Below are 25,625 nucleotides of genomic sequence, written 5' to 3'. Positions count from 1 at the left end.
AAAACAATCTTCCACCCAGACACCAAAATTACATACTACTTTTTTTTGATCTTTTGTCTTTTTTTCCCAGCAAGGTTTTTTGTAACAATATTAAAGGACTGTTTAATAACTGGATGACTGAAAAAATGGGTGTATCGGAGTATACACCAGATCACTGGCGTCTTTTTATCGGCAGTTCCAAATGAAGTTTAAAGTGTGTCTTTCAACATAATGGCAACAAATATGGAAGTATACCAATTGGGCATTCTACAAAAATGAAAGAAGAATATAAAACAATATCGCTGGTGCTAGAAAACATCAAGAATGATCAATATCAGTGGGCGATCTGTGTTGATTTTAAGATGGTGATCTTTCTGCTGGGAAAACAAGGTGGGTTTACAAAATATCCTTGGTTCCTGTGTCTTTGAGATAGCAGACCTAAAGACCAACACTGGAGTAGAAGAAAATGGTGTTCTAGAGATGCTTTAGCTCAAAGAGAAGCTAACGTAGTTAACGAAGTATTGGTCGACCAAGAGAAAATAATTTTACCTCCGTTACATATTGGCTGATGAAATTTGTAAAGGCCCTAGACCAGAATTGTCCATGTTTTGAATACGTAAAGAAAAACTGAAAGCCGGAATATTATTTGATGGGCCTCAGATATGAAAACTAATAAAATATTCGCGTTTTACAGAATTAATGACTAATATTGAATGTAATGCATGATGCTCACTTGTGAAAGTTGTGGAAAATTTTTCTTGTAAACAATAAATCGTAAAATTACCGGGATATGCTGGAAGATATGCTCAACAATTTTAACAAACACGGTTGTCATATGAGTATTAAAATTCATTACCTCCACAGCCGCTTAGACCGTTTCCCAGAAAATCTTGGTGACCTTAGTGAGGAACAAGGGGAACGCTTCCACCAAGATATCAAAACAATACCTCTCGGTATCAGGGGACATGGGACATTCGCATGATGGCGGATTACTGCTGAAGTCTTCAAAGGGACCTTTGCAAGCCTTCATAAAAGGAAGTTTTTAGGTGACGCCGAATAACAGATTTGTGCTGTGATGCTGGTTAGGTTAGATGAAAAGTTAAGTTCTTTTTGCAGGTATGTGTGATTATTTTGGTAATTATATTGTTGTACAATAAAAATCTTACTTTTTATTCGTGTTTTGTTTATTTGATGAGTAGCAGCACTACATATATGTAGTGCTACGTTAAATTAACCTATATAATAATAATAATAATAATAATAATAGCGTTTATTGTCCAACAGAATCCATTTATAGGACAAAATACAATACTAAAGTTAAATAATAATAATAATTCATAAGTACTAACTAAATAACATATTTATCGAGTATTTTACCTTAACATAAAGAAACTACTCAATCACCTAGGTAGATCTCAGCCGTCCTAGTAAGCTGCTTTAAACTGCAGTAAAATATATCGCAGTAAGCACTTAAGGAATTATAATAGTTGCACATGAGAAATAGAGGAGAATTTAACATAAGATTTTTTCTTTACTTTTCCGATTTGTAACCATTATAAGCAACAAACTGCGTTCTATTTGACAAGTAAGACCTCATAAAAGTCACGGCATCCTCAGAAAGACCAAAGAGACACAATTTAGAAAGTAATACGCCGTGGTGAATTCTGTCGAACGCCTTCGTAAAGTTAGTATATATGACGTCAACTTGACTTCTATTATCTAGGGCCGCTGAGATATATTGTGTGACCATTAATAAGTTTGTCACAGTGGACCGGTTGGAGACAAAACCATGTTGATATTGAGACAGCTGATTACGAGTGCGTGAGTAAATACGATTATACAAAACTATTTCAAAGACTTTCGATAGATTGCAAATAATGGAAATTGGTCTGTAGTTTTCTACCTGACCCTTTTCACCAGTTTTGAATATTGGGCACACTTTTGACTGCTTCCAGAGACTCGGATATTTCTTGTTAAGAAGACATAAATTAAAAATTTTTAATAGTGGCACAGTTAAGGCACCTATGCAATCCTTAACCAAAAAGGATGGAATATTATCAGGTCCACACGTCATTTTGTCTTTCAATTTCTTACTAGCCAAAATTATCTCAGACTCTAAAATAGGATAAAAATTTAAGTAATCTGCGTTAATTGAGGAAGAGTTAGCCTTGAAATTAATATGTGATGACAGAAAAACAATCTTGAAAAATTCTGCAAACATATTCACAATATTTTGTGGTCGGAGGTAGTAATGTCATTATATTTCATCACAACAGGAATTCTTGAACTATTATTTTTTGAATTTACGTACGACCAAAACTTCTTGGGGTTGATGGATAAAGCAATTTGGATATTTTCGACATATACATTGTAGGCCAAACTGATTTTTGATTTGACAAGGTGTCTTAACCGTTGAAACTCAAGCAAATCACACTGATTTTTGAATCGTTTAAACTTTTTTCTAAACTTTGCTTTTAATTTGATGGTGTGAATGATATCAGCATCGAACCAGGGTGGGTATTTATGGCTAAAGTTTTTGTAAACTGGAATATATATGTTAGAAATGTGATCAGTTATATGTATTTTCTGAAAACGATCTGATGGAGCAAATCTGGTGGCATTTTTGGATTCAGCAGACCCAAATTACCTAGAAACAGTAAAAAAATTTCCGGCAGCAAACTGTGTGTTTACCAGTGAGAGCTTCTCGATTTCGTGTAAGGGATTAGTACATAAATATAATAAATGTTTTCAATTGTGTACAAAAAACAGGTACGTGACTTTGGAATTTCCGCAAAAGTAATTAAATGAACATATTGAGTTATGTTATGAGATATCCATAAATCGGATTTGACTGAGCAATAAAATTTGCCCTGTATAATAAAGAGAATATTGAAATAATATAATAAATTTAACAATAAAGGCAAAGAGATTGATAAGAGAACAAATAGATATTTGGGAGTAGGTTTTATGGTATCATGGAGATAAAACAGAATGGTAACATACTTTCAAGCATTAATAACATTTTATTGTTTTAACTTAAGAGAAAAATACAGAAAAATTAGTATTATCAACGATCACGCCTTTAAAAAAGAAAAATATATAGAATTATAAAATGAGTTTTACGAAAAACTCAGTAATCTAATCGACAATCTACCGAAATGTTTTAAAAATAAGTGTGGGAGATATGAATGCCAAAGTTACAGGAGAGGATTTATACATTTCAATGCCCCACCACTGGTCCGTCACTCCCGCTTGCCGTTCCGTTTTTGCACTTCATTTTTCTGGATATAAATTTAAGGATCGGGATGGATTTATGAGGAGGAAACCGTTTCCTGTGAATTGTTTTTGCATTTCACTCAAACACGAGAATATTCTTAATGGAAGGACATTAGGAGCACGCACGAGACGCCCTTGCATTTGTCTCGTAGTCATTGACGTTCGAATAAAGAGGATAGAGGTCAAGAGGGTATATTACTTTATTTTTTTTTTATTTAACCGCGTAAGAAAATGAGATTATATAAGAAATAAAGACTTTTTTATTACAACATTTGCTACTTGTGTTACTTCGTTTAGTTCTTCAATTAGATTAATAAAAGATATAGAAGAAAATAAATATTATTTTTGTTTATACAAATCTATCACTAAAAGCAGCACGACAACAGTTCTTATATACCAAAGAAAAATAATAATGTTCTACTAATATCTACTATGCTTTGTAGTAGATAAATTTTGAGCTCAATATAATTGTGCTCGTGCTACTCGACGATGGCCGATGGTACCTTTTTAAAGAATGTTAAGTGTATCTGCTATAAACGCTTTTGTAATTTACAATAGTAATAATCCTGGTTCCTCAACACCACGTAAATAATTTCTAGTGATGCTATCAATGTCACTTGTGAATGAATATCAAAAAGAACATATCTATTTCCATCCATTTACCGAGGACCATTAGGCCGAGGTTGCAAGAAATCTGTGGTTTTGAACCAGAATAAGAACCATTAGAGAAGGTGAAAAAGAACAGAAAAACGAAATACTTTTGTCATCATTATGGAAAATATCTATTTTTACAACAAGTACATGCTATGTGTGCTACCTTTGTTGAAAATCTGCGTTAATAATATATACTCAGGTTTTGTGGCGTTTTAAAACAAATATGTTTTTACTTATTTGTTAGTGAAATATTCCCTTTTTTATTGCATTAAACCATCAACGTAAAGAGAAATACGTCCTTATAAAGATTGTTTTTTTCTTATCAATTAAATTATTTAAAAGTTGTTTGTCTTTCTATTTAGTTAATATAATTAATAAAGATAACACAATAAACAAAAAAATGACAAAAATTAGAATTATTTAAGTCAGAAACTGAAAAAAGCGAACCCAGAATTCTAAACCGTTTGCGAGCACTTACGTCCTAACTTTTGCTGCCAGTAATGGAAGGTTAAGGGACATTCGAAAACTGTGAAGAAGAGGCACTAATCGATACCTCAGTTCAATAGCGTAACAAATCAAAAAAATTCAAATTTTAGTTATTGCAATCATGGCATTCGTAATACCAATTTCAATACTGAAATAAGTCAAAATTCGTCTTTTAGTTCGTAGACGGAGTAATCAATTTATGTAACAACTCCAAATTTATAAATGTTTTAGTTCAATAGTGTATCAACTTGACTTGTTACAGTATTGAACAAGAAGGATTATTCTTTCAATATGACACGCGGTTTCTTAGTTGTAACATCTTTCTCTAAAAATGAATGAATTTAAATTGACTAATATGAATAAAAGCCTTTTGACTTCTCTGGTGCATTTATATTACATTTGGCAAGAAACAGCGTTCAAGAAATCAACGAAAATGATGTGGTAAGAAAGTTTTTATGCAACATAATTAAAGATGACCCTACTTTTTATAAATTATAAATTATAGCTATATATAATTATTCAAACACTAAGAATATAATAAATGTGCACTGAAAAATATTTGAAATTGTAGGGAGAATCATCAAGACCACCTCCGGATACTGACGGTAATGTAGTAATCGAAAAAATTATTACAAATAATAATGCGAAGGCATCATTAAATTGTTTATCTAACAACTTTTTCGAATTAGAAAACAATACTCTAATGCCCGATGATAATTTACAAGAGACAAATAGTACTAAATCTACAGAGGAAAGTAATCAGGTATGTATTAGCTTTTTATTTTTGTAAATTATAATAAAATTTATCATACGTAAGTAATTATATTTTCATCATCTGTTCTAGGATGTTGATACGAGTAGTATTGTTGAAGACAGTGACGACAGTATCGCCGATAAAATTACGTACCACCGGCCGATTATGATGTGAATGTCCCTTTAATGTCTAGTAATTCAGAGGTAGACAGTGACGACAATATTGTAAATGTGAATTTAATACAAACTAAAAAATTGACCAGGAAAAGATTAAGTGATTCTGAAAATTGGAGAAAAAATACCAAGAAAAGAAAACGAAATATGGGAGAAAAGATATCAGTGCAGCAAATAAGAAAATTGAAAGAAGAGAAATATTTTTAAAGCTTACTGGCAATTAGTTCAATTGATAGGCAAAGAGCCTCCATTGATTCACATCTTTCTGAAATAACGCCAGTATACAGAACTAGAAAAGAAGGTAGTAATAGATCTAAAAATCTAAAATATACTCCCAGAGTCGAAGATAAAGATGTATTCCAAGTATGTAAAACTTTCTTTAAGAAAACATTAGCCATCAGCAATAGGACTATTTTAACAACAACTAAAAAGAAAGATAAGCAAGGCGATTTATTAACTGATCAACGAGGAAGACATGGAAAACAAAAAAGGATCAAAGAAGAAGTACTTCAGGGAATAAGAGATCACATCAATTAATTTTCGAGGAAGAAATCACATTACTACCAAGATCGGACAAACAAAGAATATCTAGATGGAAGTCTGTACATTTCTACAGGTTGCCAAAATTTCTATGTATTCAAAAATATTGAATACGTAGACTAACATCGCTTTTCACACTCCCAAAAAAGACCAATGCAGCTTATGTACTAGTTACACAAATGGAAATGATGAACAGAAAAATGAACTGAAAAGCAAATATGAAGCGCATTTAAGTGAGAAAGATTTAGGCCGACAAGAAAAGATTCAAGATTTGCAATCAGGTTCTCCCTACTCCTTGTGGTGAAATTAGTAGTTTCTACTATAAACGGAGACTGTCTAAAGTCTGTGTCAAGTTAAGAATTCATAAAGGAGCCTTATGGGAAGCGGTGATGCCAGAACTACCGATAGACTGAGATAGGCGAGAGTAGTGGAGTTGCAGCGAAAAAGCAGGGCCGAACTGCATGTTATATTGCACATTAGACGTTTTTTCACTTAGGTAACTTTAAATTTTTTTTGTTTTTTTGAAAAATAAAAATTAAAGACATGTCTTTTTCTCACAACAGTTATTTATTAAATTTCGGCTTAGGTCATCATCAGACTCTTAAAAATATTCTTAATTGTTTAATGAACAAATTGAGTGAGTATTGTGGTAGATATTATTAGTGTCAGTAAAAAACATAAAAAAACAATAAAAACTTCTGTATATTTTAAAAAAAATACAACAGAACCATAGAAATGTAACAAATTATTTGGTTTTTTAGTTTGACATTTATATATTTACAATATTACAATTATCAAAAACTATGTACATTCTTCGTCCATATCCAAATCGGAATTGTCACTACTATCATATAAATCTATAACTATGGGAGTTACGTCTTCCATTAGACCGTCCACTTCCCAAAATTTTTTCTCCAGAGTCATTACATGTTGAATATAGTTTTTCCAGTTATCAGACGTAACATTTGAAAACGCTTTTTTTATGAGGTCCTCCATATCCTTCGCTTTGAAGGTGCTGTTATTTACGGCCACATGCCTTTTTACTTGGCTCCATACCATTTCAATTGGATTTAATTCGCAATGGTATGGAGGCAAACGAAGCAATTTGACATTATTTTGTTGTTTACAAAGTTCTTCAATTTTGTAATTATCAAAATTTTGTTTAAATTGCGCGACTACCTCCAAAAGCTCGCACTTCAGATAATTTTCTTCAAAAAATATGTCTTTTTGTCTTAACCAGTCCATAATGTTATTCTTATTCCACGATTGGTTAGGCAACAACTCGGTTTTTACACTATGATATGGAGCATTGTCCATAACAATAACCGTTTTTCGAACTAAGTTGGGCAACAGTTTGTTTTCAAACCAGTTCTCAAAACACGGACCGTCCATTTCGTCGTGATAATCAGCGCTGTTTTTTTTTGCAAGGAAAAACATTTCAGCACCGTTTACAAAACCATTTTCACTTCCGGCATGGACAAGGATGAAACGTGGTCCACGCTGAGTGGGATGCTTTAGTCCAGTACTTAGCCCTTTTATGAACGCATCTCTTGCCGAGGTGACGGTTTTGTCTTTCCATTCTCTGGAAACCGAGTGCCCCACATTGACCCATGACTCATCCAAATACACAATGTCATAGCCCTCAGCCCGATATTGTTTAATGGCCCTTAAATATCCATGCCTCCATGCAATTATATCAGGACGTTCTATTAGCACGGCACTTTTATCACGTTTTGCATAAACAAAGTTCATGTCTTTTAACAACCTGTACATTGTACTGCGGGTAAAATTTGGCAAGTTTTCGTCTTGGTTCACTTTTGGCAGAAGACGATTCAAAGTAGGAGGAATGTTTTCAAAAAAAAAACTATGCACTGTTCGACGAACGCCGATACGAACACCTTCATCGTAAGTATAGTCTCTGGAGTTGTTTCGGCAACGGGTTCTTTTTCTGTTTGTTTTTACCTCAGAAAGCTCACCTTCTTTGTCTTCCTGTACGATTTTTTGAATCGTACGAACTGACACTCCTGTCATCGCGGATACTTTGTCGAATACAATACGTTGACTTTCATCTCGAAGCAAATTAATGTGGTATCTCACTACGTTTAAGATCACTTTTTTAGCACTCAGATGTAAAATTTGACCACTTTTAAACGGCAAAACTGGATCCATTTTAACAATATAATTTTTTACACTTGAGATTTGAGTGCGCGATGGTTATGCCTTAACCCTTGTCCGGGCAGAAGAATTTAAAAACGTAATCGGGCAGTTTGGGCTTATGTATACAGACAAACATATAATCTCCACTTCACCTAATTACACTATTTTGAAAAACATACCGCTCATTTATCTATAACTCATAAATCTGTCTGCTTTCCAAATGTGCTTTCCAAATGACACTATTGTTTGGAATGACTAAGTACATAAAGAGAATTAGAAAACTATTAATAGTCAATTATAAAGTAATCAATATTGTTTACTGTTAGGGCCTGTTAGCCCGGCTTGCCCGATAATGGAAGTTTAAGCACAATATCTTAATTATTATTGCTTTCTATTTATTAACTATTGTGAAAGTAATATTTTATAAATAATTTTGAGAGTTGACACCTAAGCTGTCAGAATTACCTGTGCCATAATAATTAACCAATTGCGTAAAACCTAATATTTTAACCACTAATAAAGACATTTTTCTAATAATCTTTAAAATCACTTCCCTGAAAATGTAACCATATTTATAAGTAATTGTAGTCGTTAAGCTTATTAAATAGATACGTACCTATCTTTTTAAAATAAATTTGATTAACATTGGAAAATATAAATAAAAATTTGAATATAAATAAAGAATGGGTTATTTCGGCCGGCCCTGCATAGTCCCGTGAACTATTGGCAACATACGCCCGTAAGAAATGCACTGGCCTATCTGTTCAGTTGTGAATTCTTAACTTGAAACAGTCGATAGTTACAACTTTACCGTGTTTGACATAAAATCAAAAATTGGATACTGCTTTTTCTGGCATCAAGGAATTGCAAAGAGGGGGCCAATGAAATTGGTAGCTCTATAATTATTTTTTCAAAAAAATTCAATTTTTTGAAAAGTGAAGCATGCAAAGAACAGCATGTCATTTTCTACTCTTATAACTGCGCAGGGCAAAATAAAAATAAATTTCTGGTTTGTATGTACCTGTTCTGTGTGATGCATGTCAAAAAAATCAAGACAATTACACACAAATTTCTAGAGAGAGGTCACACAAAAAATGAAGGTGATAGCATGCATGCCACCATAAAAAGAGAGAAAAAGCGTGTTATTAAAAGTTGTCCAATTTACGTTCCTGCACAATGGGCAAGTATACTCAAATCAGCAAAAAAAAAAACTGGAATTCCCTACAATGTGAATGAAATTTGCACTCAACATATTTATGATTTAAAGTTACTAAGTTGCGAAATGAGTAAAAATTTCAGTGAAAATACAGAAAAAGAAAAAGTTATTTGGAATGACTTAAAAATTATCAAAATAGAAAAAATGCACCCGAATATAATTTTTTATAAAACCTCTTATGCACAAGATACTTTCAAGACTATTAACATCAAACGAAATAATAAAGAACTTAGGAATCAAGGACATAATAAGGACATCCAGCTAAAACCAGCCTTCAAAAAAAGTTCTAAATAAAAAGGAAGATCTACTGGATCTTTGTAAGGAAAATGCCATTAGACAGGTTTATTGGCTATTTTACCAACATTTGCCGGAAAAAGTCGGAGTAGAGGAGTGGCCTGAGTCCGACTCTGAATAATTTGCATTTATTTCATTTTGTTTCAATTTAAAAGTTTAATTTCCTAACAAGTTAATTTTATTTCAAATTCTATAGTTACCAGACAGACCTCTATTTACAAAAAGTAGCTAATTTATATCGTAATTCAAGAAAAAAGTTTAGTTCAATAGTGTAACAATGCCACTAAAGTTTAAAGGCTATAGCGGGATAAGATGGTCAAAAGTGCCCCCGCACCGCGACTTGTGTTTTCAATAAAGCATATAAAAACATGACTTCATACAAATTTTTAGCTTCCCAGAGCCCATAGAACTTCTTAAATCTAAAAAAGAAGCTTTTTTCGACTTTATTTTTTTCTGGACGCAATTTTGCTTTAAAAAATCTAAAAAAATTCATGAAGATGTATCTTTCAAATACAAAATAGCCTGATTTTTTTCAAATTTTTATATTGAAAACTGAGCTCAGGAAAAATCATTGAAATTTTCAATAATTTTTTAGTTTATGTTAATAATTTTTGACTAACTTTTAAATAGTTATTTTTTATGAATTTTTTTTGTTCTTTTGAATGGCCAAAGCATAATTTTCAATTTCTGAGCGGAAAGCATCGAAAAATCAAAAAAACCGTTTTTTTACTGATTTATTTGCACATAACCTCAAAACTTAAGTTGGTAATTCACCATTTTTCCACATTTTTTCTTCCACATTATCAAAATTTATTGTAAAAGTCCCGATTTAACTCTTTTATAAGGATACAATTCGAAAATACCACTTTTTTTATCCTTTTCGCACTTTTTTTTACCTTACCTCAAAATCAGATAGTTGATAGTTTGAAAAAAAGTGCGAAAGGATAAAAAAACGTGGTATTTTCGAATTTTATCTTTATAAAAAAGTTGAAAAATGTTGAATTACCAACTTTAGTTTAAGGCTATGTGCAAATAAATCAGTAAAAAAACGGTTTTTTTGATTTTTCGATACTTTCCGCTCAGAAATTGAAAATTATGACTTGGCCATTTAAAAGAACGAAAAAAAAAATACATAAAAAATAACTTTTTAAAAGTTAGCCAAAAATTATTAACATAACCTAAAAAATTATTGAAAATTTCAATGATTTTTCCTAAACTCAATTTTTAACATAAAAATTTGAAAAAAATCAGTCTATTTTGTATTCGAAAGATACATCTTCATGAATTTTTTCAGATTTTTTAAAGAAAAATTGCGTCCAGAAAAAAATAAAGTCGAAAAAAGCGTCTTTTTTAGATTTAAGAAGTTCTATGGGCTCTGGGAAGCTAAAAATTTGTATGAAGTCATGTTTTTATATGCTTTATTGAAAACACAAGTCGCGGTGCTGATCGGTGCGGGGGCACTTTTGACCATCTTATCCCGCTATAGCCTTTCAGTTAGTTTTAACAAATATTATCTAAATATTTTTATGCACCAAAGTGTTCTACAGTCTTATGAAACTAAATTACTTATTTTCTTTTATAAAAAATGAAAGTAGAATATAAAATACGAAATTTCTTTTTCTTCGTTTTCTCAAATATTCTAATTTTTGACTTGTTACTTTATTGAAGTTATGTATCGTAATATTTTTTATGTGGATGCAAAATTATAGACGAAGAATACACTACGTAAATGTATCATTTTCGATGATCTCGTTAATCTTTACAGAATAGAGACAGACCATAGTGTAAAGAACGACGTAAATTTTGGGAATGCATTCCAATTTAATTGGAGTTTATCCGTTTCTCCCTAAGACAGTACTCCCTTAAACATATCCCCCATAGTTCATGAAGCGCCCTCCTCATCTCTCACCTATATTTCACTTGGACCACTATTCTCTAATTACTACACGTTTAGTACGAAATATGAGACATAAATAACAACACAAATGCTCACTGTCGGATTTATGTTGTGCTACGGTTGCAGTGTGCCTCACTGCCTGCCACCGCTCGGTCCACAAACGAACACTTTTTAGGCACTAATTGTTTACATCTCGCCATATATTACGTTAAACACTGGATAGAAACGGGGGACAGCATGCTGAAATTCTCCGAAATGCTCACATTGTCGCTCGACTGGCAAAAAATCCTTTGTTTCACTTGATTGACTGATACGGAAACAGCGCTGGATTGCGGTTAAATAGTTTTCGAATACAGTTACACGGTATAGGTGCAGCAAATACAAGATTACAACTGATAAAATAGTTTTTAAAGTTTTTAAATAAATTTTAAACTTATAACTCTATATAATAAACCTTCAAAGTGGCATTTTTTTATTGGTCCTATCCTTATTTGTTACTTAGAAAATTGCAAAATAGGTCAGAAATTTCGGTTTTTTATAAATGTTAATAACTTTTTTAAAAATGATCTTAGAACCTTCATATTCCCTGGAATTTGCGACTTATGGTGCTTAAAATATGATTAAAATTTTACAGCGATCAGTCAGAGTTTAAAAGATATTTTATTTGTTTATCCCAAATTAAATTTTTTGCAACCATATAAGTCAGAAATAATGAAGTTGCATTACTTCTACGGTAAGCTTATGAGAGAAGAAAATTTATTCTAGCAATATTAATAAAAAAAATTAAGAAAAACAATTTTGAATATTGTAAAATCATTTGGCAAAAACTAGTGTTGCCCAAATGCAATAATAAGACGAGACTTAGGCAGTCTTGGTCTTGGTCTTGCGCCAATACACCTGGTCTTGGTCTTGGTCTTGGTATTGCACTCCCGGTCTTGGTCTTGGTCTTGCAGCAAGAGTCTTGCAAGTCTTGCAGTTACCCATTAGCCTATTGCTATTTATTAAACGTTACTAGGGGAGTTTGAAGCCACGATCTAAGCGATCCGTGCCTATGCTCTTACTAACCCAGCTATCTTCCATGCCCCACGAAAGTCAATCAAACATGGTTAAAACACAAAAGAACCAAACTAATGACATAAACTTGACTGTATTTTAAAGAACATTTTCTGTCTAGAAAGGTATTGATGGACCTCCACCATATATGAAATGGAAATCTTAAAAAAGATTGGTGCGTGGCAAAAATCCACATACACGTATATATGGCACATATTCTTTAGGTGATAAGATAACAAACTATAATCCACTTATTAAAGCAACATAAATGTTATTAACAATCTTAGCTCTACTTTTATATAAAAAACTAACTTGAAAAAATAAAGAATAGGTAAGAAAACAATGATAATCAAAAGAAGTTATTTTAAATTAAGGAGATACCTACTTAATAGATACATTAATTTACCAAAATAAAGTAGTAGGAACATTTTTTTAGGAACCAGAATTTTGGTTTTTCAGGAAGAAATATTTGTAATTCTTTTTTGTGAAAAGATATTAGATGCTTCCTTAAACCTGAAGTGTTTCTATTTTTCATTTTCATTTTAACCTTTCTATGTAGGCACAATTTAAACAAAGCAATTTGGGATGCATGAATTATTTCGAAAAACTCATCAAATTTGCTTTTAGGTCTTTTAGATCTATAATTCCAACGCTCACTACTCCGACTAAAACTATTTAAATCTTTGTCCCCCATGTCAAATTGTAAACTTGTCAAATGAAGTTTAGTGATGTCGAAAAAGTAACTACTACTATAAATGTCCGTTACTATTCAATACCGTAAGTATCTAATAACAAACCGAGAATTATATATCGTTAAATGAAATCGTAGGCTTCCACGGCCAGAGTCAGAATTATAGTTTATTCGTCTTCCGGGTTTGGACCGTGTCATTTGTGAGTGACCCAAAAGTGGGTTCATCTCGACGTTTCGCTACAATTGTATGTAGCTTCTTCAGGAGAACAAAAAAGAAAAAGAAAACAAAAGACAGAAAGATGGGTAGTTAGCAACGGTAACTCAGTTACTCAACGCAACCAGAGGCGAATACTAACTACCAAGATGGGCAATTGGTCACAGTAACTCAACAGTTGAGTTACTGTGACCAATTGCCCATCTTGGTAGTTAGTATTCGCCTCTGGTTGCGTTGAGTAACTGAGTTACCGTTGCTAACTACCCATCTTTCTGTCTTTTGTTTTCTTTTTCTTTTTTGTTCTCCTGAAGAAGCTACATACAATTGTAGCGAAACGTCGAGATGAACCCACTTTTGGGTCACTCACAAATGACACGGTTCAAACCCGGAAGACGAATAAACTATATATCGTTACTTCGTTATTCTAAATATTTCGGTATTTTGTTTACACGGTAAACATTATCTGTTATTAATAAACTTTTGAATATTAGTCGCGCTCTTTCAACAAATTTGGTTTAACCGAATAATCTCATCGCACACTCAGCAGAAACAATGTTTAGTCTTAGGCCGATAAGATTTGTTTATTTAGATTCCTCCTAACTAAATTATAATGGGAAAACAATTGAATTATTAAGTGGGTGTCCGTAATCATAAGTGTTATATTTTTTATTAGCTAAGGTGACATATTTTAAAAAAATTTCGATACGATATTACTGTCGGCGTAGCAATGCAAGATTATTTTATGATTAGAGGGCGGCTATTCTCAAAATCTGGAAAATTAATTTCAGAGCGAAGAAGTCGTATGCTGGAAAAGAATGTACAAAATATTTTATTTTTACATTGTAATTATGACCTCTGAGCACGTGTCAAATGTGTTGTTTTGTTACTACTGTAAAATGTACCACTTAATATTCGACAACGAATGTGGTTTTTACACGATGGTGCTCCAGTTCACCACACTGCTCCTATTCACAATCATCTAAATAATAACTTTCCTGAGAGGTGGATAGGCACAGGAGGACCAACTGTTTGGCTACCGCGATCACTGGAATTCTCCAAAATTGATTTTTTCATGTGGGGCTATATAAATGACCGAGTATACCAGAAGCCTCCAACAACGCCAGAAGATGTGAAAAATAGAATAAGAGAAGCTTTAAATAAAATTGACTTACAAATGTTAAGAAATATGGCTCAGTCATTTGAATATCGCTTACAAACTTGTATAGACGTTGAAGGTGGACATTTTGAACATTTACTTTAGACTTATTTCCTTAATATCGTTCATTACATATTATTATGATTGATATTTTTTGTTAGTTACTTAATGAATAAAAATAATTTTGTTATATTATCACTCAATACTCAATACTTATTTCTACTTACAAAAATTAAATGTATTTCCCAAATTTGAAGAGAACTAAAAATATCTCTGAAAATGGTGAGTTTAGGTATAGGGAATGCTATATAAAAATGAAAGGGTATCATAAATACAATATTTCTAAAAAATAAAATACAGGGTGATCCTTTTAAAATAATAAAATCATAATTTTGTTTTGTAGTACACTCTGTATACAAATTTTATTCAATGATTTCAATTAAACTTAATTTAAAAACTACAATATATTGTTTACCTTATATAAAAAAAATAATTGCTGATGCATTACTTCATTATATACATAATGTTGATTTCATAGGGATTGCGAAATAAAAATGGTCATAACTTGTTAAATACTCTGTATAGCAATGCAAAGCCAATATTATAAGAACAAGAATTATGTGAAGAAAATAAATTTGAAAAAATATATAGGGTGTTCCATTAAAAAAATTGTATGTTTGCTATGCAACGTAGTTATTAATCACCCTGTAGAATTATTCATATCACCCAAGCATTATTTTTGACTCTATTTATAACAATTTTTAACTTAATTTTTAGCAGGAAGTCATCTTTCTCATCGTTACTTTAAAACTTTTAAAATGCCGCCGTTTGTAGCGACAAAACAAAATACCCCTTTGGGTTTATTAAGTTTAAAGGGTGCCATCGTATTTAAAAGAAATTAATTCCGTTCGAAATAATAGAAGACGTTCGAGTTCATGGCGGGCCAGTGAAAATTTCAATTACACCGCCGCTAATTAATATATGAAAAGAATTTAGACTGTAATAATTAAATTAGGTTATTACGTGAGTACAGAGATGGACTAACTTCGTCAGAGATTTTCCAGAAATAAAAAAGAAAACCATAAAGAGAAATAGCAGTCAGACTACATATATTCTATAATCAATGCTTTTATATATAGAAGAAAATAGCACAGCCAGGAAAATAGCACAGCCGAACAGGCGATATTAAGTGGCCTACACGATCTCCAGATCTTACACCCATGGACTTCTTTTTTGGGACATTTAAAAAGCACCTTTTACGATCATCCTCAGGCTAGAGCCCAAAATTTGTATGCATTAACCAATAAGAGAAGTCTCTAATTCTGTTACAGCAGAAACTTTTACATCTGTCCGCAGAAGTTTTTATGACAGTTTTTATGACATAATAAAATATATTATTAATAATATATTTTATTTTCAATAAAAGTATATATTTTGGTTTATCTTTTTAAAGAAATCCCCTTTTATTTTTAATTCAACCGCAAAAAATTGTTCACATTATTAAAAACCGATACAAATGCACCGCCTTATAAAGGTCAGTGTATTTTTATAGAGTTTATGTTATAAGAAATGAATCAGATATACGCAAGGAAAACAAAAATCGACGGACGGAGATGCATATCTCATGCGTTGTTATGTTTTACTAAATGGTTTTCTCGTTTGCTGTCTAGGAGTGTATGTGTCGGAGGGGATCGGAGAATTTACCTCGTATGTGGCAATGTTGCCGATTTGAGCGCTTTATGTACTTTGCAATATCTAATCCAAAACTTAACGTACTGTATATCTTAAAACGAAATAAAAAATGCGCTCTTGAAAAAGGATGAAAAATAAGAGAACAACTGGCCGTGGAGACATACCTGTAGAACTAATAAAACATACTCATTGGGCCTCAATACAAGAATTAAAACAATTATTTATTTAAGCTACATACATCAAAAAGAAATACACAAGAAGACACCAATAATTATAATATGCATCGCATCTTCTGTGGCTGTGGGTGTTAAAAAATAATTAAGGTGTGATTAATTATGAATATTTATTAAGCTCAACAGGCCTTGAAGACCTAGGTCTGAAAGATTTAATTTCTCCTTACAATTACTATTACATATTATATATAATGCTATATCCTATACTACTATAATATATACAATATTACATTTGTTTATATAAAACACTTAATATTCCTTATAGTCTTTCCATACATTTCTTCAACCCTTCCTTCAATTGTTTTCTGTCCAAAGTTTCTTTCCAGATTACAATATTACTTTTTTTAAGTCTTCATATACGCTGTCCTTCCATCTCCTTCTTGGTCTTCCTATTCTTCTTTTTTTTGTATTGGTTTACGTAATAGAACCATTTTTGGCATTCTCACCTTTCCCATTCTTTCAATGTGTCGTAAGTATCGGATTCTCTGTGATTTGATTGCCGTCGTTATTTTTGGTTCATTTTATAGTTCTTCAAGTACCTTATTATTTCTTCTTCTCCATTGTCCATCTATTTTCACGCCTCCATATATTGCTCGTTGTATTTTCCTCTCCCATCTTTCTAAAAGGTCTATTTCTGGTTTTTTAAGCACCCATGTTTCATATGCATATGTAGCTGTAGGTCTGATAACTGTTTTGTAGATTCTTATTTTTGTTTTTCTTGAGACACATTTGGATTTCATTAATCGACGCAATGCTCCATACTTTTTGTTTGCTTTTGCTATTCTTGCTTTTATCTCCCCTTCCCCATGTCTCTTTTCATCTACTTTTACACCCAGGTAAGTAAATTCTGAAACTCTTTTAAACGCGTACAAATTTTCTCCTTCTACCTCCAATGTGAAATTGTCTTCTTTTTCTTTATCTGTTTCTCCCATTATCATGTATTTTGTCTTTTACTTATTTATGAGAAGACCAAAAATTTTTGCTTTTTTTATTATATTGTTCATTAATTTTTTCAGCTCTTTCTTACTTGTTGTTAATAGTGTTCGATCATCTGCGAATGCTATACATTGATGGCCATTTTTAAAATTCGTTTCCTGTGTGTTTATTTTACTTTTTATAATTATTCCTTCCAGTATTACATTAAAAAGAGTCGTGGATAGTGGGTCTCCTTGTCTTAATCCTTCCTTTGTTTCAAAATTATTTGATTTATGTCCCTTCCATACTATTTCGTTTGTGTTATCCATAGTCATCTTTACCATCCTGGCGATTTTACATGGTAGGCCCATTTCTTTCATTAGTGCGTACATCTGTTGCCGCTTTACCGTATCGTAGGCCTGTTTAAAGTCGACGAACAGGACTTATGCTGCTATTTTATGTTCGTAGCACGTAGTCTGGGTTTCTTTTAATGCAAATGTTTGGTCTGTCGTCGACCTATTACTTCTGAATCCTGCCCAATATCTTTTCCGTGTATTGATTCAGCTTTTTTCTTATGATGTTTGTCAATATTTTGTACACGACTTCTAGCAACGCGATACCTCTATAATTTTCACATCTCATTTTTTCACCTTTTTTATGTATAGCGCATATCCTTTCCCTGTCCCATTCTCCTGGGATTCTTTCCGTTTCCCATAATATACTTTTTATCAGGCTATGTATATCCTTGTGTAGTCTTTTTCCTCCTGTCTTTATCATTTCTGCCGATATTTCTGTTATTCCTGGGTTTTTGTTGTTTTTTTGTCCTCTTACTTCATTTTCTATTTCTTTCCTCGTAGGTGTTTCTATTACTATATGATCATCTTCAATTTCCTGGATTTCCAGGATATATATGAAATCCTGGATCCCTTTCTTCTTCGTTTTTGTTTAGAAGTTGTGTAAAGTAAGTTTGCCAATTTCTCATTTTTTCCCCAGGTTATTAATATTCCTTCCTCATTTTTCATGTATGGGTTATGTTTCTGATATCTTCTTTCCATTTTTCTTGTTTCCTGGTAAAAGGATCTTATTTGCTTTTTTTTGGAAGTTTTCCTCTATCACTTCTTTTTTTTTCTTCGTTGTATTTTCTTTTTTTTATTTCTTCATGTTCTCTTCATAATTCTCCCCAATTCTCTATATTCTTGTATGCTAATGTCACTATTATTTCTTAAGTTTTTTATTCCTTTTTTCTAATTTCTTCTGCTATCTTTTGACATTCTTCATCATATCATTATTTTGCTTTTTGTTTTCTATTACTTTTAATTAATGTTTCTTTATTGGTGTTTACTGGTTCTTTTATGCTTTCCCACTTTTCTTCCGGGTCTAGTGTTTCTGGTTCTTCATTTAGTCTGCTGGTTATTTGCTGTTCGTACTTCTTCTGTGTCGTATTATCTTTTAGTATTGCTGTGTTGAATTGTTTTTTGATTTCTTTGTCCCTTTGATTGTCTTTCTTTATATTAGTATTCATTTTATAACCTGCTCTTATCAAAAAGTGATCTGAGTCACCTTCCGCTCCTCTCATGCTTTTATATTTATTATATTATGGGCGTGCTTCTTCTCTATCAATATGTGGTCTATTTGATTTATTGTTCTTTTATCTGGGGAAATCCCATTACCATTTGTCTTTCTGTTGCAAAACCTATAATTCTTTGACCGTTATCATTTGATACATCATGTTTACTGTATTTTCCTGTTATATTTTCATATATATCCTCTTTTCCCACTTTAGCATTGCAGTCTCCCACTACTATTTTGATATCAAATGCCGATTAATTATCAAAACTATTATTAAAAGGTTTGGGTGGTACAGTGAGATAATATTTAGTAATATATCTAGATTTTATAAATATTTTATGAAGACGGGCCTGTCCTGTTCCAATTATATTAAACACAAAACGAAACAAATTTTACAGCTAATTGATGTCATCGTAAAAACATGTTTTAATTGGTAAATTGTAATAATTGGTTTGCTTTCAGCAGCTTGCTTATGTACAATAAAATATAAGATATTATATTTTTAAAAAGGTCGTTCTGTTTTATGTAAGAGGCACCCCAAAAAGAAAAAATATATTTTTTGGAGAAATTTTATTGTATTGTATGTATATACCATATTTAGTTTTAGATATTGTAATTAGACAAAAATTATTAGAGGAAAACGGATAATATTCTAAAAATAAAAGCTTATAGGGAGAAAAGTTTATGAAATTTTACCCCTATCTCTCTATCTATCTATACAGCCCTTGCTGTCAAATTTTGGACATAGGCCTCCTCTTCCTTCTTCCACGTCTCTCTATTGTAGGCAGTTTGTATTCACTTCGGGCCTGCGTGTTTCTTCAAGTCATCTGACCATCTCATTTGTGGCCTTCCTCTTTTTCGTTTGTAACTATATGGTCTCCAGTGTATAGTCATCTTATTCCATCTGTCGTCTTTCTGTCTTATGGTATGTCCAGCGAACTTCCACTTAAGTTTTGCTATCTGCGTTAATACATCGGTCACTTTTGTTTTAGTGAAAAACTAGCAAAAACAGATCGGAATTTCGTTTCATTCCCAAAAGTTCAAGTGCGTAGTAGCAAAAAAAACTTATAGAAACCAAACACCACAATTAATGAAGTCTCTAACAAACAGGCCTCCAATAAATTCTGAAGATGACTGGTGAATTTCACATCACTGGTAATATTTAACAGCAACAATGTAATTTGGCAACAAATAATGTGTTTAAATCAAACCTTGACCATATACGTTGTATCATCATTAAGGTAGCTGCTGCTAGACAGAGGCTGTTGTAGACCAGAAACAAGTGAAGAGCTGAAATTGCAGATAGATCATCTCCGAATGACTGTATACCGGAAATAGAGGTGGTGGCGATCCTTAGCGCCAATGTTGCTTTTTTTAAGCAATTGTAATGTGTTCTTCTAATTTGATTCGTACTTCTGGCGTTTAGTAGGCGCTAGATGAGGTGACTAAGTCTTCTTCTTCTTCTTCGTCTAGCCATTCACGTCCATATCTGAACATAAGCCTCTTCAAGTCTTCCTTTCCATTGTTTTTTATTGTACGCTACTTGTAGCAAATTTTTCCCGGCGGTTCTTTTCAGATCGTCTGTCCATCTCATAGGAGGTCTGCCTCTGGGTCTTTTGTGTTGGTATGGTCTCCAGGTTAAAATTGATCTGTGCCATTTGTTTAGATCGCTCCTAGCTACATGTCCAGCGTATTCCCATTTCAACTTTAATGATTTTTGCACCACATCGGTGACTTTGGTTTTCTGTCTTATCCATGTGTTTGTTTTCTTGTCCTTAAGTGATATACCTAGCATTGCTCTTTCCATCGCGTGTTGAGTGACTCTAAGTATATTCATATTCTTTTTTGTGATTGTCCATGTTTGTGCCGCATAAGTTAATATCGGAATAATGCATGCATCAAAAACTTTAGATCTAAGATGTAATTGAATTTGTTGATTTCTGAGTATATAGTTCAGTTTACCGAATGCTGCCCAAGCTAACTTTCTTCTTCTTTTTATTTCTTCAGTTTAAATTTCCCTATTTAGTATTATTTTTTGTCCTAAGTATATATATTCTTCAACTTTTTATATAACTTTATCGTTTATTATTGTCACGGTGTCTTCGGAGTGCATGACTTTTGTTTTGTTTAAATTCATTTTCAGTCCTATTTTAGAAGATTCGGTATGTAGTTCTAAAAGCATGGTTTGCATTTCTTGTAGGTCAGTAGCTATCAGGATTATGTCATCTGCAAATCGTAGATTACTGAGATAGCGGCCATTGATGTTTATTCCCTTATATTTCCAATTTAGGTTTTTAAAAACGTCCTCCAAAACTAAGGTGAACAGTTTGGGTGATAAAGTATCTCCCTGTTTGACTCCCCTGTTTAATGGTACAGGGTTCGTGTGTTCATTTTCATTTAGGTAGTATGTAGCTGTAGCTTGGTTCATAGTTTCTTTTATTAAGTTAATATATCTGCTGACTATTCTACAATTTTGCATTGCGTTTATTACGGCCGTGTGTTCTATGGTATCCAAAGCTTTTTCGTAGTCTACAAATGCTAGGAAAACTGGAAACTTGTATTCGTTACATTTTTCTATTAATATTTTTGTGGTTAACAGGTGATCGGAAGTTGAATAGCCTTTTCTAAAACCTGCCTGTTCATATGGTTGGTATTCGTCTAATTTCCTTGTTAGTCGAGTAGTTATGACTTTGGTGAGTATTTTAAACAGGTGTGACAGTAGGCTGATGGGTCTGTAGTTTTCCAATTTTCGATTTCCAATCACCTTTCTTGTGTAATAAGATTACTTTAGAGTTGTTCCAGCTCTTAGGGACTTTGCCCTGATGTAAACAACTGTCCACAAGCTTAGTTACAATTGCAATTAGTTCCTTACCTCCTTCTAATATCATATCTGTGGTAATACTATCTTCTCCTGCAGCTTTATTTCTCTTCATGTTTTCCAATGCTGTAGTTACCTCTGAAATTGTTACTTTTGGCATTATTTCTGATCCAACATTTTTTATTAATTTCCGTGCTGGTCTCATCTCATCATCTTGTTGATGTGTTCTGTAAAGTTCTGTGTAAAATTCTTCTATTCGTGTCAGTATGTTTTCTCTAGTTGTGATTTCATTTTCGTCTTTTCCCATTAATAGGAAAAGACTAAGTACGAATTATAAATACTTCCCATTTAATACCTAATTAATGTTTGTATAAAGTTGCGAAACTGCAACATCCAGACTACAATTGTGGTAGAATGGGCACATGAGTACATATTCTACTTGAGTGTCCAATACACAATACAAAAATTAATAAATTCTATAATGATTTAATAGATTACCAGATAAGTATTCCTGAAGATCTAAATTTTATTATTTTCTTAGAAAATATTAACATATTTTATGTACTTTATTAACATGTTATAAACTGTAAGCTTAAATTGTAAAATAACTAACCGGATCCAAATGTATGTATAATATAGAAGTGATGAGGCACTTAGCAAAGTTGCTTTCGAATTAAGTAGAGAGCTGCACAAAAGTTTGCTATGAGACTGGTTCAACAACAAATGATGCAACTAAAACTATCTCACTAACGTACTTTAATAAATTTATTATGCTCATGTTGTAACAGAGTGATGATACTTCTTTCACAAATTCAACAAAGTCTGGCTAATTGATCGTAACCAAAGCCATTACTACAGAAGAACAAAAAAAGATTAAGTGAGTTGACTGGGAGAATGTGTTTTCTATTTCGAATATAATACAAAATTACGGCATATTTTGACTACCAAAAAAATCATTTTTAAACTAGCCCTGGTAAATAAAACAGTTATTTTATTCTTATCACTAAAGCTCGGATTATAGGCAAAATGCCTTTTTTGCCTATTATAATTGTTTTTTGCACTTTTTGCCTTTTTTCGTAAATTCCGCCTATTTGTGCCTTTTTTAAAATTTCATGGTACTACCCATGATATTATTCTATTACTAAACTATTCTATAATAAAATTCTGGGTCAATAATAAAATATCAATGGTTTGTTTATATAACAGATTTCTAGGAAAATGTACCTAAACTATTTGGAAATCCCTAAGCTTTAATAGTTTATTATCAGTTGTACAGTCGGTTACTGTATCAGAGTTTAGTCACAAATTGCTATATCCTAGTTTAGTTTTGTTGCGTATACCGAAAAGCAAAGAACACGTTTTAAAACGTTTTAGACATTTGTTTGAAAAGATGACATCTAAATTAAGGCTATGGATCGCACCTTATTCCGAACTTTCTCTAGAAGGAGATGGAGCATTTTGTAAACCATGCGGCAAATCGGTAAGTTTTATTTTTTCTCGTCCCACAACATAACTAAATTCTAAAGTGGTTTTAGAATTCTAATTATTTTTTTTTAATTCTCAGATTTCAAGTAGAAAAAAGTACTTTATTGACCAGCATTGTGGAACCCCACTTCATAAACGTAATTTGGAAAAATTAAATTCCTCTAAGTTAGCCCAAATATCTCTGCGGGATAGTTTAAGCAGTTCAAAAAAAAAAAGGAGGAAGACGCATTTAAATTTGATTTATGCCAGATGATGATTGCATCCAACATTCCTCTATATAAAGTTAATAACCCTAGTTTTAAATGCTTTTTCGAAAAATATCTTAATAAATCCTTACCGGACGAGAGTACATTGAGAAAACATACTGTGGAAAAATGTTATGTGGAATGAATTTCAAAAATTAAGCGGGAGTTAGAGGGCAATTTTTTGTATATTATCGTGGATGAAACGACAGATGTATACGGCAGGTATATAGCTAATTTAATGATTGGAATTTTGAACGAAAACTTTGCGAGAAAATCTTATTTAGTTGCCGTTAAAGAATTGGAAAAAACAAACAATTTAACAATAAGTCGATTTATACAAGATAGTTTAACAAACCTCTTTTTACCCAACGCTATACCAGTGAATAAAATAGTTTTAATGCTTTCAGGTGCTGCGGCATATATGTTAAAAGCTGCTGTTAATTTAAAGATTTTTTATCCTAATTTAATTCATTGCACTTGTGTAGCCCACGGGGTAAATAGAATTGCCGAAGAAATAAGAAATCTGTTTCCGTTGGTAAATAATTTTATAAATTTTATGAAAAAAGTTTTTGTAAAGGCTCCGTTGAGGGTGCAAATATATAAAGAAAGACTTCCACCTAAACCAGTAATTACAAGGTGGGGAACCTGGCTCGAAGCAGTTTTTTTTTTACTTTGAACACTGCAATGAAATAGAATTAGTTATGTCAGAATTTGATGATGATATTTCCGAAGCCATTCGAGAAGCAAAAAAAATATTAAAAAATCCCAAATTGAAACAGGAACTCGCTTATATCAATGACAATTATAAATTAATAGTTACCACAATTACCTTATTAGAAAAACAAGAGATAAATTTATGTGAGTCAGTAAAATTAATAGATAATTTCAAGACGAAAATTAAATCGACACCTGGAAGTAACGGTCAATTAATTTAAAAAAAAATGAAATATGTTTTCGACAAGAATGAAGGTTTTTCGTTTTTATCTAATGTTGCTAAAGTTTTGAATGGGACATTTTCCGAGGAATTTCAAATTATGCCAGATTTATTATCCGCTCTGAAATATGCTCCAATTACATATGTCGATGTCGAACGTTCGTTTTCAATGTACAAATTAATTTTAAGTGATCGAAGACATAGTTTTAAGACCGAAAATATTGAAAAACATTTAGTTGTTTCTATTAATGATAAAATTTTAAGTGGTTACAATGTTTAATTATTAATTTACAGTTATTTAGTTACTAGTTTATTTATACTAATGTTATGATTATGATGTGTAAATATACCTGCCTTAAGTTAATATTACGTTAATTCACTTTGTACAATACATACATTGTACATTCACTTTTGTACAATAAATAATAAGAGATTATTAGATTCCTTTATTGCCTATATTTTGCCTAAATGTTAATATTCCTGCCTTTTTTAATAAAAATCTTTGCCTATATAGGCGCCTTTTTCTTCAATTTTTGTTGCCTATAAATCCGAGCTTTACTTATCACCAATATCAATATTAAATAATAATTAATAAAGCAACTTACTTTTTCTTGAAGTTGGTACCGCACATATAACACAGAAACGATTTCTCTACTGTCACCTCCTTCACCTTAACTCTCTCGTTTTTCTTCTCGTGATTTTTGATGTGGAACTGAAGATTATTTTTCCTTGCAAAACTCTTGTTGCAAATCTGGCAGACAAAAGGCCTCTCTTGAGTATGTTGTCTAATGTGTCCATGTAACGATGCTTTTGGAAAAAACTTTTCACAAACAGGACACTTATACTTCAAGAGAGTTTTGGCTTTTGTGGAAGTAGATGGATCCTGGTAGTTCATTAGTGGTTCTTGGTGCAAAGCCATGTGGAAGATGAGTTCGGAAATGGAGTTGGATGAAAACGGACACTTTTCGCATTGGAATGTGTTTTCTGATGATTCTTGAGGTTCATCAAACTTGCAGAGCTTTAAACGTAGATGAGTGGTTAGCTCTTGAGCTATAGTGAAGCTTGCTCCACAGTGGGGACATCTGAAAATGAAGACAAATAAAAAATGATAAATCAAGATAATACTGTTAAATACTTTTAAATCAATTTAGCTGATAAAACTGACCCACTTTTGCGTTAAACAACAAATGAGTG

General features: G+C 32.1%; 1 protein-coding gene across 1 annotated transcript in view; it reads right to left on the bottom strand.

Moving 5' to 3' along the window:
• Positions 1-25,625, bottom strand: part of LOC140441022 (uncharacterized) — a 205,850-nt gene that overhangs the window by 89,723 nt on the left and 90,502 nt on the right. Inside the window, exon 7 of the mRNA XM_072531413.1 lies at positions 25,037-25,513. Within this exon, the coding sequence (XP_072387514.1) occupies positions 25,037-25,513 (477 nt within the window). The remainder of the gene's footprint in view (positions 1-25,036; positions 25,514-25,625) is intronic.

This window comes from Diabrotica undecimpunctata, chromosome 5 (genome assembly GCF_040954645.1).
Source record: "Diabrotica undecimpunctata isolate CICGRU chromosome 5, icDiaUnde3, whole genome shotgun sequence".
In the NCBI taxonomy this organism is placed as follows: Eukaryota; Metazoa; Arthropoda; class Insecta; order Coleoptera; family Chrysomelidae; genus Diabrotica; species Diabrotica undecimpunctata.
This window is presented reverse-complemented; position numbering and strand designations above follow the sequence as displayed.